The sequence below is a fragment of the Pollicipes pollicipes genome, unplaced genomic scaffold, assembly GCF_011947565.3.
Source record: "Pollicipes pollicipes isolate AB1234 unplaced genomic scaffold, Ppol_2.1 Scaffold_6138;HRSCAF=7277_pilon_pilon_pilon, whole genome shotgun sequence".
NCBI lineage: Eukaryota > Metazoa > Arthropoda > Thecostraca > Pollicipedomorpha > Pollicipedidae > Pollicipes > Pollicipes pollicipes.
Genome location: NW_023596818.1, coordinates 12,924,860 through 12,942,359, shown reverse-complemented (window position 1 = coordinate 12,942,359; position 17,500 = coordinate 12,924,860). Strand labels below are relative to the sequence as shown.

General features: G+C 49.5%; 1 protein-coding gene and 1 long non-coding RNA gene across 2 annotated transcripts in view; both read right to left on the bottom strand.

The window, feature by feature from the left end:
• The window catches only part of LOC119105796 (uncharacterized), a 19,028-nt gene extending 6,598 nt beyond the window's left edge, over positions 1–12,430 (bottom strand). Inside the window, exon 1 of the long non-coding RNA XR_005095069.1 lies at positions 12,283–12,430. This is a non-coding gene — a long non-coding RNA (uncharacterized LOC119105796). The remainder of the gene's footprint in view (positions 1–12,282) is intronic.
• A 2,274-nt stretch (positions 12,431–14,704) lies between these two features.
• LOC119105320 (WD repeat-containing protein 75) overlaps positions 14,705–17,500 on the bottom strand; it is a 9,366-nt gene continuing 6,570 nt past the window's right edge. Inside the window, exons 5-6 of the mRNA XM_037228788.1 lie at positions 16,267–16,354; positions 14,705–14,943 (exon numbers count right to left, since the gene is read on the bottom strand). Of these exons, the coding sequence (XP_037084683.1) occupies positions 14,705–14,943; positions 16,267–16,354 (327 nt within the window). The remainder of the gene's footprint in view (positions 14,944–16,266; positions 16,355–17,500) is intronic.

Genomic DNA, 17,500 nt, shown 5'->3' with positions numbered 1-17,500 from the left:
CCAATGCGTACATTTCCGCCCTGGCATTACCAACGTGGGGCCGAGCTCAACAGCTACTATATGAAAATGACCGGCGCAGACGTTGTGTGATTGGCACGTTGCCAATGCGACGCGGCAGATCGATTCCGTGATGACGTCAGTCCTGTGCTAGCGGACGACGAGTGATGGCGATGCGGCAGAGATGGACGGTAACGCCGGGAACGAGGGTCAGAGGCGTCCATATGATTATGTCATGGATGCAGCAGGAAGGCAGAGAGACAGCAGAGTAGGCAGGAAGACAGCAGAGTTCAGTTGGTCCATGGTGATGTTACAGTAATGATGGTCATGTTGGTGATGCAATAGAGGTGGTGATGGTGACGTACCGAGAGGACACCGCGAGATTGCTTGATATGACAACGATGCTGATAGTAATGTTTGCGTGGGCTTTCTGCGCACTATGAGCCCCGGATGTATACGGGTACTATTTGATGGAATGGTACTACAGCAATAAGTTTTCAAGCTTTCTGTCTCCTCGCACTTCATGAGCATTTCGTCCGCGATTTCTTCGGCTGTTGCTTCCGTTACTGAAAGTAATGCTGACACCCGAATACGACGGCACGCCATGTCATTACCTGTTACACCAAATGTCAGCGTCACATTGCCACGGTCGATGTCCTAAGCCGATACCTCAGTGAGTGCATTCGTGAGACTGCCGCATCAGAGTCACGGTCGATGTCCTAAGCAGACACTTCAGTGAGCGTGTTCTTCAGGCCGCCACATCCGGGCCGCGGTCGATGTTCTAGGCCGGTACTCCAGCGAGTGCGTTTGTCAGGCTGCCTGACATCAGAGCAAGATGACAGCGCTATCTGAACTTAAGTGAGTAGGTTCGTCAAGCTGTCACATCAGAGCACACTGCTAGTGCATCTGTATGACTCGTCGCAAGAACTAGACCTCATCGCCGATGCATGTCTGACAGCTGCGATCGATTCAAGTGGGCTGATTATACAGGCTATGATTTAGGTGTCCTGGTGACGAGGCTGACTGCCTTTAATTATGTTCTAGTAGTGGTGGGCCTGTGATCTGGCACTTCCCGCTGCAGGCTGTTCCAAGTTTGTGGGCAGGATTACATCGGCGGGTGAGCACGGATAAAGCTTGGTCGGAGACGAGAACTCGGCCATTAACATCGATCCTAGAAAGCCTGGGTAGCTTAATTCCGCAAAGCATTTCACTCCTCGGTAGACCGCGGACCAGCTACCCCTCCCTGGGACGCGCGCGGCTCGCAGGGCGCCGCACCGGCTCTGCTCTCGATAGACATGTCATCACAGTCCCGGATCTGGCGTCAGCGGCGCCTTCAGACAGGCAAGGAACCAGCACACCAGCGAACTTTAACATTGACGAACAGGATGTCGCCTTGCGTCAAACAAGACGCCGGTATGCGTGCAGGATGAGAGTGCCCCGAACACTGCGTTGGTGTATGCAAGCAGCGGTTATCTAGAAGACACGTAGTTCTCCCACGCTCATCCAACCACTCACGGCGAAAATCCCATCCACTAATTGCGGTGTGGGGAAATGCGATAAAGCTTATTTGCACCGCCAGAGACCGCCAATGTGTTTGGTTTCATGCGAGGATTAGTGGGAGTTGCTGCAACGCTGCCTTCTGGTCTGACGCTGGTGTTTGCGCATGTCGGCTTGATATCGAGTTTTCATAAAAATGGGTTTAGCCTCCTTGTATCAGTTCAGCACACTGCTATGAATTCGCGCGCATTTCCAGCGTAGAAACCCGTGTGTTGCCCATAGAAAAATATTAAATTGTAATGTTCTGTAAGGCTTGCTGCGAGGTCACGTGCCCGGAACTAATTAATTAAGAAATGATGTTAAATTCGTCTTTCGGCAATACAACGCTAGCAATTCAGGGTTAGTGGTTTTATTCTCATTCTGCAAGGATGAACTCAGGACGCTTTGAGAGGTCACTGCTTGGGAGCGTCAAGTGTTTGTCAGACAATGACTGATGCAAGATCAGTTTTCGTAATTTCCCTCATGTGCTTTACTGTAACTGTACAGTAACTGCCAAACCCATTTATATCAGTTTTGATTTAGTTCTTAACAGATGACTCGGCGCTCATCCGCCGAGTTATCTGTCAAGAACTCAAGTAAAACTGAAATAAATGCAGCGCCGGTGCGCTGATTACAACGTGGGTGCGCCGATCACAGCGCGGGTGCGACGATTACAGTGCGGGATGCGCCGTTAGCAGCGCGGCCGCGCTGATTACAGCGCGAAGTGCGCCGATTACGGTACAAGCACGCCAATTACAGCGAGTGATGCGCCCATCGCGGCGCGGGTGCGCTGATTTCAAGGTGGGTGCGCCGATCACAGCGCGGGAACGCCGATACAGCGCGGGGTGCACAGGTTGTAGCGAGGATGCACCGATTCCAGCGCGGGGTGCGCCGATTTCAGCGCGGGTGCGCGATTACAGCGCAACGTAAGCCGATTACAGCGCAGTGCAGAGCACCAGCCGGGCGCAGATCCTGGTTGCCATAACACAACGTCGCCGGGAGGCTGCGCCAAAGCAGCGCCGCGCTGCGAAAATGTGGCGCACCAACATATTAGAGGCGCTCAGCGTCGCTCCTATTACGCTGCCTGTAATATCCTGCGTCAGGTCCCCCGGGCAAACAACTGAATCCGTGGGAGGGCGGGGAGGCTGGGCGGGAGCCTCGTCATAGGACGCGCCACACGGCGACCCATGCGGTGCTTCACAACACGCCACGAGCGCGCCAGGCAAGCGACAGCTCACAGCTGTGCAAAACAACATACAACAACAGCATTAACAAGCGCATGTTACAAAGGGGAGTGGAGCAGAGCCGGCGGGCTGCTTTAGCGCGTGTAGGGTGCATACTGGGGCGCAGTCGACACCAGTCGCCACGTCGGTGGAGTCGTTGTGAAGAGGCTGGTCGGGCATCGCCAGTTGCTGACATATCCTAGACGGCCTCGGTATGACGCACTCCGGTGTAAGCTCCGTGTCAAAGTCTCCCAGTGCGAACTCGATGGCATGGTCCAGAACTCCTCGTCAAAATCCGGCACGTCCTCCGCACAACGTCCTCCGATGTGTTAAGGCGCGGCGTGAGGGCGCGCCCGGGCGTAGCACGCGAGCGGCTCTTCCTAGCCGACCCCGCTGGAAAGGCTTCCTTCTTCACTGTCTCGGTATCGGGGCCCTGGCGATGGCGAGGACCTCGGCAGCTCAGCTCAGCTCTGCTCAGCTCAGCTCAGCTCAAAGCTTAAGCTCAGCTCAGAGTTCAGTTCAGAGCTCAGCTCAGCTCGGCTCAGCCCAGCTCAGCTCAGCTCAGCTCAGCTCAGCTCAGCTCAGCTCAGCTCAGCTCTTCTCAGCTCAGCTCAGCTCAGCTCAGCTCAGCTCAGCTCAGCTCAGCTCGCTCTTGTTATGCTCAGCTCAGCACAGCGCCGCTCAGCCCAGCCATAGCTCTGGATTCCACCGCGGCGGCCCATGCATCCGCCCGGATCAACCGCTGATGGTTTGCAGCGAAGGGATCTTGGTTATATCTACTTAAATAATGAGTCACCGTGTGCCTCTTGACATGTTTATCTGAGTGTTTGCGTGCGTCCGAATACCCAAAGTACAATGGTAGGGGAGAGCCTTTATCAAAGCAGCATAGCATATCTGTATGCTGAGTCGGAAAAAATCATAGAGGGCAACGTATGGGATTTGAATATAACTTCATCCATCCCGTGCCAGTAGAAGTCAGAATGTCAGCCTTTATCTGCAATAACTCCGGTGCTGAGTGATCGTGTTATGATTAACTCAACGCCTCATTAATCCTCGACACAGTCATCCTCACTTAACTGTAAAGCTTTTCAAAAATGAGCAATTGTGTAATTTTACTATTTGTTGTGGGCAGGACAAGTTTCCGCTCAAAGATGCGTCCATGATTGTCAGGCATTCTCAATGATGGCTTGAAGAGCTCTTCAACGTTATCATGTTTCAAGGAAAGAAGACCATAGCCAGGTCTCTTGTCTTTCATCTTCCCAGAAACTCATAACACACCTCATAACACAGACTCGGTTTTGGAACATACCCGAATTTATCAATGTCATACAACTCGGTCTGTCCTCAAATATTAGCCCTCACTGGTATTTTTTGTTTTGTTTTTTAGTGCGACGATCTATTTATGGATCCGGATCTATTTGGTACAAAAGACGGAACTTCTCAGAAGGCACCAGCCAATATGGCTATTCTACACCTGTCTATACCTGTGTCCGATATGATGCCCGAAAGAGCAAATGATGGTGTCGGGTATTCCTGTCAGTTCAAGCCGCTGCTTGCGTGTGTGACTTCAGACTGAAAATGGTTACTTGTGAGGTAACCAAAGGCTTTCCTGGCCGTGATGCAAACTAGGTATACTTGACCAAGCCTGCCGTAGTTACGTCACAAGTCGGAATCATGACCAGGCCGACTTCGCTCAGGACATGTCCCATGTCCCAGGCTCCGGCACGCAATCCACGCGCGTAATACCCGCAAGCACTGACAGCAATCCACACATGTAATGGACACCACCGTGGAGGGTAATTGGAAAACCTATGCTAGTTATGCGAAGGCTCTGTGAAAGACATGGAATGAATAGCATCTTGCAACGTGCGAGTTGCTAATGCAATGCAATGCGATGTCAAAGAAGCATTTGCCGCGGCCCGTGCCCGGCCCACTTGTTCATGTTTGGAGGCATCCTCGCTCTCTAGGCCTTGCCGCCTTCGGTGGCTTAATCAATGTGAGTGGCTACTTAGGTCCCTTTACCAGCAATCCGGCCGGCGGGCCGAGGCAAGATATTGGCAAACCATATATTACGTCAGATTGATAGCCATCAGCGGCGAGCGAGCGTCAGTAAACCCTCATGAAAGGCAGGCACGTGTCAAACAGCGTTTTGTTGTCACGGACGACTAACATCATTCGCTGCATGCAACTCCGAGTGAGGGGAAGAGTGAATAATGAAGATTTTGTGATGACCAGAAGTGACCAGAGTACCGAGAAGTTTGATTCGAATCAAAATTTCGCTCCATCAAAAAATGCATGTACAAATTGGCGCCCGATTCCACAACAAAGGGGAATCGTCGACAAGTGTCAGCTTGCTCGAAATGTTTTGAGTATATTTGATTGTCATATCCTGACGTTATCTTATCCGTTCTCCGCAAGGGTACAAGTCCCTTGAGCTCACGTGGATTGCTTCATGGAGGACACAAAACGTGGTCATCAGCAAAGCAGTTGGTCCAAATGATCCTTGACGGACCGGTCATCGCGCCCGACGGCCCCAGTATATCAGAGCGCGGCGAGCGGCCGCCAGCACGGCTAGACACTCCGCGCGCGGCGTCTGCCTCAGCGTGCCCTGGGGGCCTGCAGAGGTCGGCCAGGCTTCACGGTGGATGACCGAACCGCTCAATAGTCGGCCGTGTATTAATAGCTGTTCAGCCGGCGGCGCGGCGCTCTTCTCCGACTTTGGTGCGGTTGGCAGCGCCATGTGACCGAACTTTGGTGCACTGGACAGCGCCATGTGAACAAACTTTGGTGCAGTGGACGGTGGCATGTGACCAAGCTTTGGTGCAGCGGACAGCGCCATGTGACCAAACTTTGGTTCAGTGGACGGTGGCATGTGACCTAGCTTTGGAGTGGACAGGGTCATGTGACCAGATTTGGGTGTGGTGGACAGCGCTATGTGACCGAACTTTGGTGCGGTGGATAGCGCTATGTGACCAAACTTTGGTGCAGTGGACAGCGCCATGTGACCAAACTTTGGTGCAGTGGACAGCGTCATGTGACCAGATTTGGGTGTGGTGGACAGCGCTATGCGACCGAACTTTGGTGCAGTGGACGGCGCCATGTGACCAAACTTTGGTGCAGTGGACGGTGGCATGTGACCAAACTTTGGTGCAGTGGACAGCGTCATGTGACCAGATTTGGGTGTGGTGGACAACGTCATGTGACCAGATTTGGGTGTGGTGGACAGCGCCATGTGACCAGACTTTGGTGCAGTGGACAGCGTCATGTGACAAGATTTTGGTGCAGTGGACAGCGTCATGTGACCAGATTTTGGTGCAGTGGACAGCGCCATGCCACTAGACTTTTGTGCAGTGGACAGAGCCATGTGGCCAAACTTGGACCAAGGCTATGCTATGACACGCGTACTGGGAGCGCTCGGAAATCCTTTTCATTCGAAGCAACGCGAAAGCCGATCCCGTACTATCTAAAAAAATGCATAGAATCTGGAGAAAGAATATGTGTGGTGTGTGTGAAGGCTACATGTTCATGATCATCATCATGATCTCCCATGTGCGCAAATGTAGGGACGGTAGGTCAACTTTACTCAGCTCAAATAAGGGCAACTATGCTCAAATTGGCCAATTATGGTGTTTCCGTCACTGCTTTATGTAACCTCCTCTTTTGCTTCTAAGTAGAATACACTTTGAGATTGACGAAGGGCTGACAAAACTTACAGTCGAGGAAACCTGAAGGCAGATGTGTTACGTTATGGCGTATTGTTATTAGCTAAAGTTTACTTCTTTGTTTTACGAGTGACCGCTTTGTGTTTATCTGGTTAACAGTTCGATAGCCTCCCATTTGCAGAAGGACAGAAAACGGACACGTGTCAGTTTCTTTCTTATGGAGAAATTTGCAACAGATCGGTGGAGTAGGGCTACAACGTATGACGCATGATGGTGTGCGGTGGGTACGCTAGATTGGCAGTATTTCTTTCTCGCATATGTACATCAATACACAGCAGCGCTACACCCTGAAGAGCCAGAACGACACATTGGGGTGAAGCTGTGTTCAATCGGCATGCTTATAGGAAGTCGTGACGAAAATAAGACCATAGCAGAAGGGATACACGTACGTAAACACGCAACTTCAGCCGCAAAGTTACGACAGAAAAGACAGTAGTACCATTTGGGCGCAGAAATGTGTGGATGAAACCACAGGTATGCGTTTGGTAGACTTCTCAGCAAGAAATACGGGCTGGCAACGATAGAGAGCGATGCGCATCACATCTTAAGATGACTGAGACGCCAGAATGCCATGTGGACAGCATGTCGCACTAAGAGTTTCCCATGAAGGGGTGTCATGCCAGCGAGGCATTTCCAAGAAGCCATCAGCAGACTACCAAATCAGGTTTGCGAGGATTCCATCAGGCGAAGTTTGATTAATGACGGCGCTGGGGGTTGGTGACTGTGTAGTCAACTGCTCAACATTGCCCAGTGTACACATCCGCCGACTGCGGCAAACTTGGCTGACTCGGAAAACATCGCAACGGGCCGTGTTTCCACAAAAATTGTACCATGCTAGTTTCCCAGCAACGGCTAGCAGTGTTCTAGTCCATTCAGTCTTTTCTTGGTGGTAATGGTAGCGTATTCTTCGGCGCGTCCATGCACGGCAGCCCTTCATGCGCAGATAACTGTACGCTGTAACTGTCAGGCAGGTAAATTTGGGTTCTATTCTATCCCGAAAACTAAATACCACTCCCGCCATACCCCTGGAGCACTATTGTATAACCACCTACCCTGCTGCGTCACTCTGTGTCCGGGAGCGCTTCTGCAATACCTTGTTGATCGCTGCGGTTCTGCCCCCACGCATCGACCGCGTCATACACGACGAACGAAGGAAACGTCTCATAAAACAAGGTACTGAACAGGCCAATGTACGTTTTCCACGCTGGGTGGTAGTTCAAATGGGCGGGGACTTTGCGTGTTGTGCGTATCAATGTCCGCCTTTGGTCTGATGTCTGATCATGACTGTGAGGGTTTTCCAGTGAGTGCGACTGTCTAGAAACACGCTACCGTGCTTTACTTATTAAGTGCGGTTATAGTACGGTATTTCAATAATCAGACTGTGTCCTTTTTCATAAAAAGCATTTCCGAATATTTCGATCGGATGGATTTTTTGGATCGCAGCTCACGCTGAGCAATGCTTGTTGTGTGAACCCTGACTACGCCATCCGATTGCGAAATTCAGGGTCAACAGCAGAACTTCGCGGCGAAAGCTTAGCGTGCTGAGATGCTCGGCTGTAATGTATGTGCTTAACGTGCCGCAATGTCCCCCCCCCCCCCGCCCTCTGACCCACCTGACCTCGAACGGCCGCAGCCACCGGCCGCGGCTCAGCCAAGCAGTGGCAAATAGTGAAAGCCGAAGCGATTTGAACCCACGGACTCCACCAAGAGTAGGGTGACAGGCAGGCGCTCTAACCAATTGGGTCACGGAGGCGGTCAGTTCTGATTTCATCTTCGATGTCGCGTCACGCGGCAGCCTTCAAGCTCCATAAGCTTGGGCATGTGCTCAAGGGTTTGCGATGCATCAACGTTGCCTGCTGGAGTCGGGTATGAAAAAATTGCGAAACGTAGAGCGAAAGCAAAACGGAGCAAGGCAAAACCTCGTTTGGGAGCAATGCGCGATGCGATGGCTTTCTCACCGAGGGGTTGCGAGTTTGGAAATCACTGTCGGTGTTGCATTAGTTTACACACTGCAATTATGTCAAATACGCACACGTGCATGCCCACACAGTTACACTTGAAAGATAATCAAGAAAGTAATAGTAGCGTAACTGTGATGACTGCGAAGCATATATCTAGGTATTGATGGCGTTTCTCTTTCATGGTATATCTCTGGCATCATAACAAAGCTGCCACCTTTTAGAATTGGAATACCTTGGGGCGGCAAGTGCCCGCAAAACGCCAGCATGAGCCGACCAACCTTATCCTCCACTCCAAGTGCTTAATCCAACGCGTCAAAACGATATGTCCTGATTGAAAGTCCTTTCCTCATTCCTCATGGGAAACGTTATTGCTGTCAAAGCAAGCGACTCTAAGAATGCTACAAACATATTCATCAATTCTTTTCTGTTTATATTATGGCCAGCATTGGTGGGCCCTTTTCGAATTTCAGGTTCACACACTTATCAGCACCCATATTCTAATTCCAGGTTCACATACTTCTTATGAGCACATCGGATTCACCACAAGAAGCTAAAAATTTAGAAACATTTTTTGCGCCTGTTATTCATAATCTAATACTGGGTAAAATTGCAAAATTTCAGTTTGAAGATCCTGAACTGCTTTGAAAAGCGTGCTGAACAACCGGCGCATGCATTCCCTTTGGTCTCAGTTATATGAAATCGTCTTTGTTGAAGACAAGATTATATTGGTCCTTTACAAGGCTTTCAAAGGAACCAACATCCTTTAATCTGAAAGGAAATAAATCAAACAACTCCAACTAGCATCAGAATGTAAAAAATTAAGACTGAACTTATATTTACCTGGGTTAATATGAGGACTTCCCAGCCTCACGTATGCATATATGAGGGCATGCATACCTTTGGTCCTTAGAACTTGCCATCCAAAACCCAAAGGAAGTTGGTCTTTTGGGCTAGCCAAGCTGTCAATTTCACGAGGAAGTATTGATATATGCGCTGAGAAATTGATAGCTTCACACATACACATATGTTCTGTAAGAAATATCAAAAAGAACATTGACCATAGCCAAAAGGCACCACAGTAACAGTATTACCAATGCCATAGACAGCAATCGGTACTGAAATGGTGGCCCATTACGCTTCCTGCGTGCAGTAAGGAGGTTTAGAATTTAAATACAAAGTATTTTGCCGTGTTTTTGCTTCCTGCTGTTCAACTACAACGCTATGCTGGACTGATTCTCCATCTCTTCAATACGGATAAATAGTCAAACAAATCCGATCAGCCTCGGCATAGTCATGTCCGCATGACAAGTAACGGAGGGTAAGCGGTAGTATTTGGCGAAGACGAGTGCGCCATAGATGGCATCATGGCTCGCTCCCGGACAGCTGGTGATGAATTCAAACGTGACTGGGTGAATATGAGCTCCCTCCCTACGCCACGTGAAGGCCATCTTGTATATCCGAGTTCCTTGAATACCTGAAGACATGGCCAGTAATTTTCAACCTCCGTTTTTGTCATTCGATACGTATATTTAAAATTGCTGGAAATGCCGAGGTGGTTTCGTTATCAGCGTTTTCCTGTAGTTTTCCTCCCGGCTTGATACAAAATCGGCGTATGCATATAGCAGAAAGCACTGCTAGATATTTGCAGAACTTTCCCATGAGGTTTGAGATGCAGGAATTGTTTTGTGAATTGTTTGCTGTTGTTTGAATGAATTTGTTTGCTGTTATGGATTTCGCAGGCATGCTTGGAATTACAACGCAGGGCCGTACTTTCAATTTAATGCCGGCTTTAGGTGGTGCGTGCTGTTTGAACATGTCCTGTGTAGTTGCATTTATAAGACGTGCCTACCAACTCTTGTGCGTCCGTATGTGACCTGTGTCCTGTGACCTGTGATTTAGTTGACAAACGGTGTGTAAAATTCAGGAGTGTAGTTTTGCAAACTATGGTTTGAGTGGGCTGATCAGGGATAAAGGGCCTAACTTGTGTTGTTTGTTCCTGGGGCTGGAGCCCATCAATTGAACAGGAAACCACACCGATGGCAGAATCTAGCACATATGTGGGGTTATCTCAGAATGGTTCTTGCTCTTGTGTTGGGATTCCATCCTCCCACAAGGCATGTTGGGGCTTATATGAACCGTAGGTTGGACCGTTATTAAGCTGGGCCGTTTGCTGTTTAAGCCAGGGCATGTCATGCATTATTTGTTCATTAAATGTCATGTATCACATCACTGGAAAACTTGATAACGAAATGCAACTTCCCTATTTTATCATTTTTGTGCGAACAAACAACTTTTTCCAACAGCATTTGTTACCAAGAATCGCTGGCTGGTAAAGCATAAATTGATGGTTAAGAGAACGCAAGTGAAATAATTTTATATGAATAATGCCCACCAATACCTAAAATGTAGCTAGCAATATCCGTGAAAACCCCTGCAGCCTTTTCAAGCCCGCATGTTGCGGGCCTGCGGGCTCAAAAGTGGCATCACTTCATCATAACCAGTGAGCGAATCGAATGATCAAAGCTACTGGTTCAAATGCAAAGTGCATAATGCGCTTTCACACATGACTCCGATGAAATGATTGCGTTGAAACATCTGTCAATATTGACAGGAAAAAACCTTGTAATGGTGAAATGAATCAGCTGAAACGATATCTACGTTAGTCTGGTGAATGCCAAGGTCGCTGGCTGATGCGATATAGTCGCCGGGAAAATTTAGCACTGTCATGTTCATAGGGAGTTCAGAAAATGAGATGTTCTCAAATTATCATTCATTGGGATGCAAATGTAATGTAACTTAAGTAGAATGTAAGTAAATGTAATGTAAATTAGGTGGGATATAAATGTCGATGACATTCGCGCGAATTCGTCGATGACATTCGCGCGTACATATGATAAAAACTATGAGAAAAAACCGCAAGCAGAAAGCACACGAAAAATAGAAAGGCTACAGCTTGACGGCACGATGAGAAATAAAGAGACGAATCCTTATAAATCGGAGTAATTCTAACGTCTCACAGACATACGTGTCATACATTAACAAAACAAAAGATGCATTCTAATTTTTCTCTTTGGGTCCCGAAAGTGGAGAATTGTTTGACAATGCCGTCGGTCTTCTATGCTTTTAAAACATAATTTCTGGACATCCCTTCATTTGTAAAGACTCTTTTCGCTCATTTGTATCACTGATGCGATGCACAATGGATGCATACGACTCATGCAAGCAAACAGTTTGTGCATTCTCAAATGTGAATAGTGTTATGCATACATTATTCCCCACACATTGAAATGCAACATATACCACCTGAACCGACGAGTACGCTGTTGAAAAACAATCGCTGAGTTCAGATTGTTAACAAGGATGGCCCAGTGAGGAACACAACGCAAATCAGACCAAACCAGAAGTCGATAAAGGCAACAGCTTATCAAGGCGGGAGTCATCAGCTTTTCAGTGCCTGTCCTAACTAGCCATCATCTATCGCATGCATAAACGGACTTATGTTCACTTTTGGAGGTTTCGTCGAAAGTTTTCACCTACAGCCGCATAAATTTCACTCAGCGCACTCTTAGTGCAAAAGAGAGTTCTCCTGTTTATGTATTTGCTGTTAAAATGTGGAAGGAATCATCCGGTGCTTCTTTGGCCCTGCACCATGCCAAATTCCGTACCAATTTGGCATACGCTAAAATAATATAAGGCATTTGAACAATGCAACTCTAGCGTGAGAAACGTCAAGGCTTGTTATCTACCGAACAGAATTCAGCTACCTAAAGCTCCTGTACACAGCGAAAGACCCGAACGAAACCGCCCGATCCCCGACCGGCCCACCACGCCACCTCGCCTCACCTTCAGCGTCGGGCTGCGGCCATGGCGTGTGGCGGCCAGCGGTGCCGGGTGCCGGGGTCAAGCCAGGTCACCGGGCCAGGTCACCGGGCCGGATCACGGCTGCGGGGCAGGTGGGTCGGGCGTCGGACGGGGCGGCCGTCCACCGCCGGCGCCGAATCAATACTGACGGCGGCGAGCGGCGTGGCCTGGCGCGGGGCGGCCGCGGCCGAGTCGTGCGCGAGACTGCGCGGCGCCGCCGCTACTCCCTGACCGGAGCGGCCACGCTCGCGACCCCGTACTGCTGATGTCTCAGAGTGCGACCGTTTGTCTGCCCGTGGGCAGAGAGAAGCGGTGCGCGGCGGTGCAGTGAGGGAGGGAGACCGGCCCCACGCGGCCTTGTCGCGAATGTTTTCCGTTTGGGTACGGCTCGTCAGACAAACTTACTGTGCTGATATGGGGTTGAATGTTTAATAGAACCACATATCAAACGTAGCTTATTCGTATTTGGTTGAATGTAAAGAAACTGCCTCGACGTTGTTTAATCTTTCGCGCTCATAATAGTGCGCTCGAGCCAAATTTGAGCCTCATTAGGGAGTGACCTAGCAAAAATCAACTTGGCTTGTAACAACATCTTCTGAGTAAAGATAATAGACCACGCTTAGCACTGAAACGTTTCCGGGGAGTGGCTGCGCGAACGCACAACTGTAATAGCATCGTTTTTGTTTGCCAGAAACAGACTTGCATTATGGCTTACCGAAGCACTAAGACCAACGCTGCCCTAAAGTACCGCTGTCGGTGGTTGATTTAAAATGCTCAAGCTAGACAGAACGTGACATGAGGTAAAGAGCTGTCTTCTGCTTTCCCTCCTTACAATCTGAGGTTCCACTTCAATAAGGTGCCCACAGATGAGATGGAGAAGGAAGAAGAGAGGGAAGGAGCACCGCACCAGCTTGGCGAATACGAAATAAGGCCACACGGTCAAGTTTTCAACTCGGGCGAGATAAAGTTTATCTGTTTCTTCCATTTTCTCGCCTTCACTAGAGTTTTATCTGTTGGTTTATAAGCCCAAGTTATGGCACATAAGCAGTTTTCGCACCCTTAAACCTAACTAGCGTGATTTATATAGGAAACGTATTGCCAAATTCTGCACGCCGCATTATAAAAAAAAACAGTTAACCTGCACTGCGGTGGCGTGTTGGAACCACGCTGTACCAACGAACTACCGGACAGTGAACAGCAGTGATCAGTTGTCTGTTGTAGGAAACCTTTGCTTGAAGCATACATTCGATAAGCAATGCGTCGTCAATACGTAATACACGTGCAATCAAGAGCCAAACTATGTTCTCACATCCTACATAATGACATCTGTTTGCCGACATCTTTGCCAGACGCAGACATCCGGCGCCGAGTGTCAGAAATTATTAAGCGAGCGCACCGCTGTCAGCTGGGCCAAATATTAATAGCAGTTAACTTGCTAATATTCAGCTGAGTGAAACGATTACGTGGAAAGTAACGTTGTTTTGTTAGGAGCGATGTATTTCCTGCGCCCGCCTCCGTAACTGTTTTCCTTTCCTCCGAGATGTATGCCGCTTCAGCCTGGTATTGGTTAAAGTAAACAGAAGCGGTCACTCAATGGGATCACTTATTGGTTCAGCTAATGGAATCCTCGGAGAACGCTAATTTATTTGAAAAAAGTGCTACCCTCGAGCTGGGCTTCTGAAGGCAATTACTGTCATGACGTAGGATTCGTGATCAAGCCTTTCATGATCGAGCCATGATCAAGCCTGGCATTTATGCTTTACAATGGGAGGAAGGGGGAGAGAAGTACAGAGAGACGGAGCAAGCGCGATGTATGTACAGGGAGAGGGGAAGAGAGAGAGAAAAGAAGAGAGGGAGAGAGAGAGAGGGCGAGAAAGAGAGAAAGAGAGAGGGAAGCGAAAGAGAGCGAGAGAGAGAGCGAGGGAGGAAAAGGGATTGAGCGCGAGGGAGAAAAACAGGGTTAGGCATAATTTTGAGATATGAGGTGTCAGAGAGCACAGGATGACGATTTCCGTGCCCGCCTCCATCTTTGGTGTGCTGAGCTAAACAAAATGTATTTGCCTTAGTATTTGGATAATCATGTTGACGTAGTTCGCTGGGTACACAGGTATTGTTGCGGAAAAGCTTGTGACGCGGCCGAGCCTAACAGTGACAATGGCAGAGCTCGCTGAGCAAGGGGGACCACTAGGTTTTTAGTTAGCTATTTTGATTATTCCAGCATTGTGGTACGTGTGTGTATCTAAAAGCTCCATCTTACCAGTACGCTGCAGCGTGAATAAAAGTCTCGGCATCGTCATTGTTGTCAATGTAGCGTCGTGTCGTATTCGCGCGAAAGAAAACATGGCACAATAATTTGCATCGACCGCACCGCCCCTCCCCTCAGCCCCCCCCCCCCCCCCCTCCCTCAGCCTCCCCGCAGACGGATGTCCGCCTTCCGGCGATATTCAGCGGCGGCGGCCCCGCTAGCGTGGCTGATGCAGCAGTGCGAGGCTGCGTCGCTGATGCAGCAGTGCGAGGCTGCGTCGCTGATGCAGCAGTGCGAGGCTGCGTCGCTGATGCAGCAGTGCGAGGCTGCGTCGCTGATGCAGCAGTGCGAGGCTGCGTCGCTGATGCAGCAGTGCGAGGCTGCGTCGCTTAGGAACGCTGCCGATGCTGGCCATGTCAGGCACCGTGATGGATTGGTCGTTTGTTCGGTACATGCTGGCGGAAGTGTCCTGGTTTATCAGACGCGTTTCGCTTTAAAGAACATAATGCTTAAACACTGCGGGTGCGAATTGCTATCTAGACGGCAATATATCATAATCTGAGGAAGAAAATGGCGCCGAGCAAATTCCGTGGAACGTGCCAAAACTCTCCCTCGTCAGTCGATAAGTGCCGGACTGAGGTGTGGCACGTATTTGTTTCTTTTCCGCTCGCCGGACTTGACATTTCAGGTGATGATAGCTTACTCAGGGCCTCAAAATTGTAAACTATCGAATTATCTTTAAAAAATTTCAGCATCATAAAAGAACGTCCAGGTGAAATTGCCGGAATGATGTGGAGAACGTGGATCGAAACAAGCAATTGTGTGACTTTTGCCAGCTTTGGCAGTATCATCTCTAGTAGTGCAGGGATTTTGTAAAGCCCCATATTCTGATTCCACACCCGATTTAAAAGAGTAAAAAATCAGAAACCAGATAGTAGCTCCCTGCATGAGCTAGAGGTTTAAAAACGATATGCTACGCTACAAGGTCTGAGTGACATGTCAGATCGAGTAAGATACCAAACCGCGTTTCCGCTGTCACCGTACAGATTTCTCTTTATCTGCAAAGAAAGCCTGGTTCAAATCACAATGCGTTGTTACTTGCTTTAGAGGACTGATATCGAGTCATGTTATTCCATGACTTTTCATGGCGTAAACCGCGGAAGGCTTTTCATTTGCAGGCACCACGTGCAAGGATGGCGCTGGTGCACTGTAAGGCCGTTAAGATTACTTCGAGCGATATATCAGACTTGACTTGACGTGACTTAGACGTTGAATACCTATGGTATCATTATTGTCACGTGACACTGACACACCGTTGACACATATAACCATATTTTCACTCCGACCTCCTGGGCGCCGATTACTTTTTTGCTTGTTTTTCTGAGTGTTTCTGCAACAGCGTTTCGGAAGTAACAGTACTTTGCACACACTTGAGGCCGGGTTGGCGACGCGCATGCGTCATTTCGCCTGACTCGCCTCCGCAGCCCTGTTGCCGCCGCGGTGACAAAAGCTACCCGCAGCCTGACGCGGCGCCGTCGCCAAGCTCTGGCGCAGCACGGTCACCGCTCTGACACCTACAGGGAGCTCAATCGCGCTGTGCGTTCGCCACTGTGCCGTCACACATGTGACGGTATTCAGCCTCGAATGGCAGAGGGTGGTGCGTCATCGGCCTGGCGGTCCACTCACACCGCCGCTGGTGGCCGCAGGTCGGGTCGTGTTACCTGGGTCGCTGTTCCGGATGTGCTTAGCGCCTGTTTCGTCGGCGTAGGTCCTCGTGTGGCTGGCGAGGTGGTCGGTCGGGAGCGTCACCTGAACCCCGTGTCGCTTGCCTCGTGTCGGTGCCTGCACCCTGACCCTGCCGTCCCCTCAATGTCCGAGTTGCCAATAATAGTTCTTGGCATAATCATCTTCTCTGCCAGTAGCGAGGACGTCATCAGCTGCGTGCCGTCCGCCTTAGTCCTGACGTCATCGCCATAAAATTTCTGCACTTGGTCAAACTCTGGCCGTTCATCGCCGACGTCCCTTCTTCCCGACATCCGGGAGACATTCTTTAGACCCACCCATCTTCAAGTCCGGCTAATGCACCCAGCCTTCTCATTACCGCCAACAACCGTCGTTCCTGTGATGGCTAAAATCGTAAAGCACACTGTCCATTAGGAGTCTAAAATGAGATCTCCTCCGAACACCTCCTCTCCTCTTTTCACTACGGTCTTTGCCCTCGTCACTCCACAGACACCGCGTTGGCCATCATTCGTGACCACATACCACCCGCAAATGGCTGCGCAGAAATATCGCTTCATAGGCTTCCTAGATATCAGTGAGTGAATGAGCACTGAAAGGCGCCTATTCTGGCAACAGGCTGTTTCAGCCTGTGGGAATGAGTGCTGAAAGGCACCCAGCCTGGCAGCACATTGTTTTGGACCTGCATGAGTGGATGCTGAAAGTACTTGCCCGGCAACCGGATGCTTTAAATTGTATGCATAAATGCTGTAAAGCACCTAGCTCTGCACGGAGGCTGTTTCAGCCAGTGTGAATGTTTTCTGAGGGATTGCCTCGCTGAGGCAAATTCCATGGTAGTAAGACTCGCACTACGTGTACACCAAGCCCAGCCTAGAGCCCAATTATTTCCAGTCTGAGCGGCTGGGAGACAAGGACATTCTGGAATGAATGTATGGTTTTCGGGCCATATTGGATGGCCAGAATAATTTTACATTAATTGTAGTGATATTGACCTCTAACTTGATTTGGATTGATCACCGTACTTGATGGTACAGCATACCGCATTGTAAAACATCGTCTCTAAATTATAGGGATTCGCCAGTGATGCTTTGCTTGGTTTGCTTTGCTCATGATAATGTGTTTATTCTTGGCACTTATTCAGCACATTTCCCACGTTCTTAGGACGTGCCTGCATGCTGAAGCTGTGACTAACTGAATAACCGTTTCAACATGTTT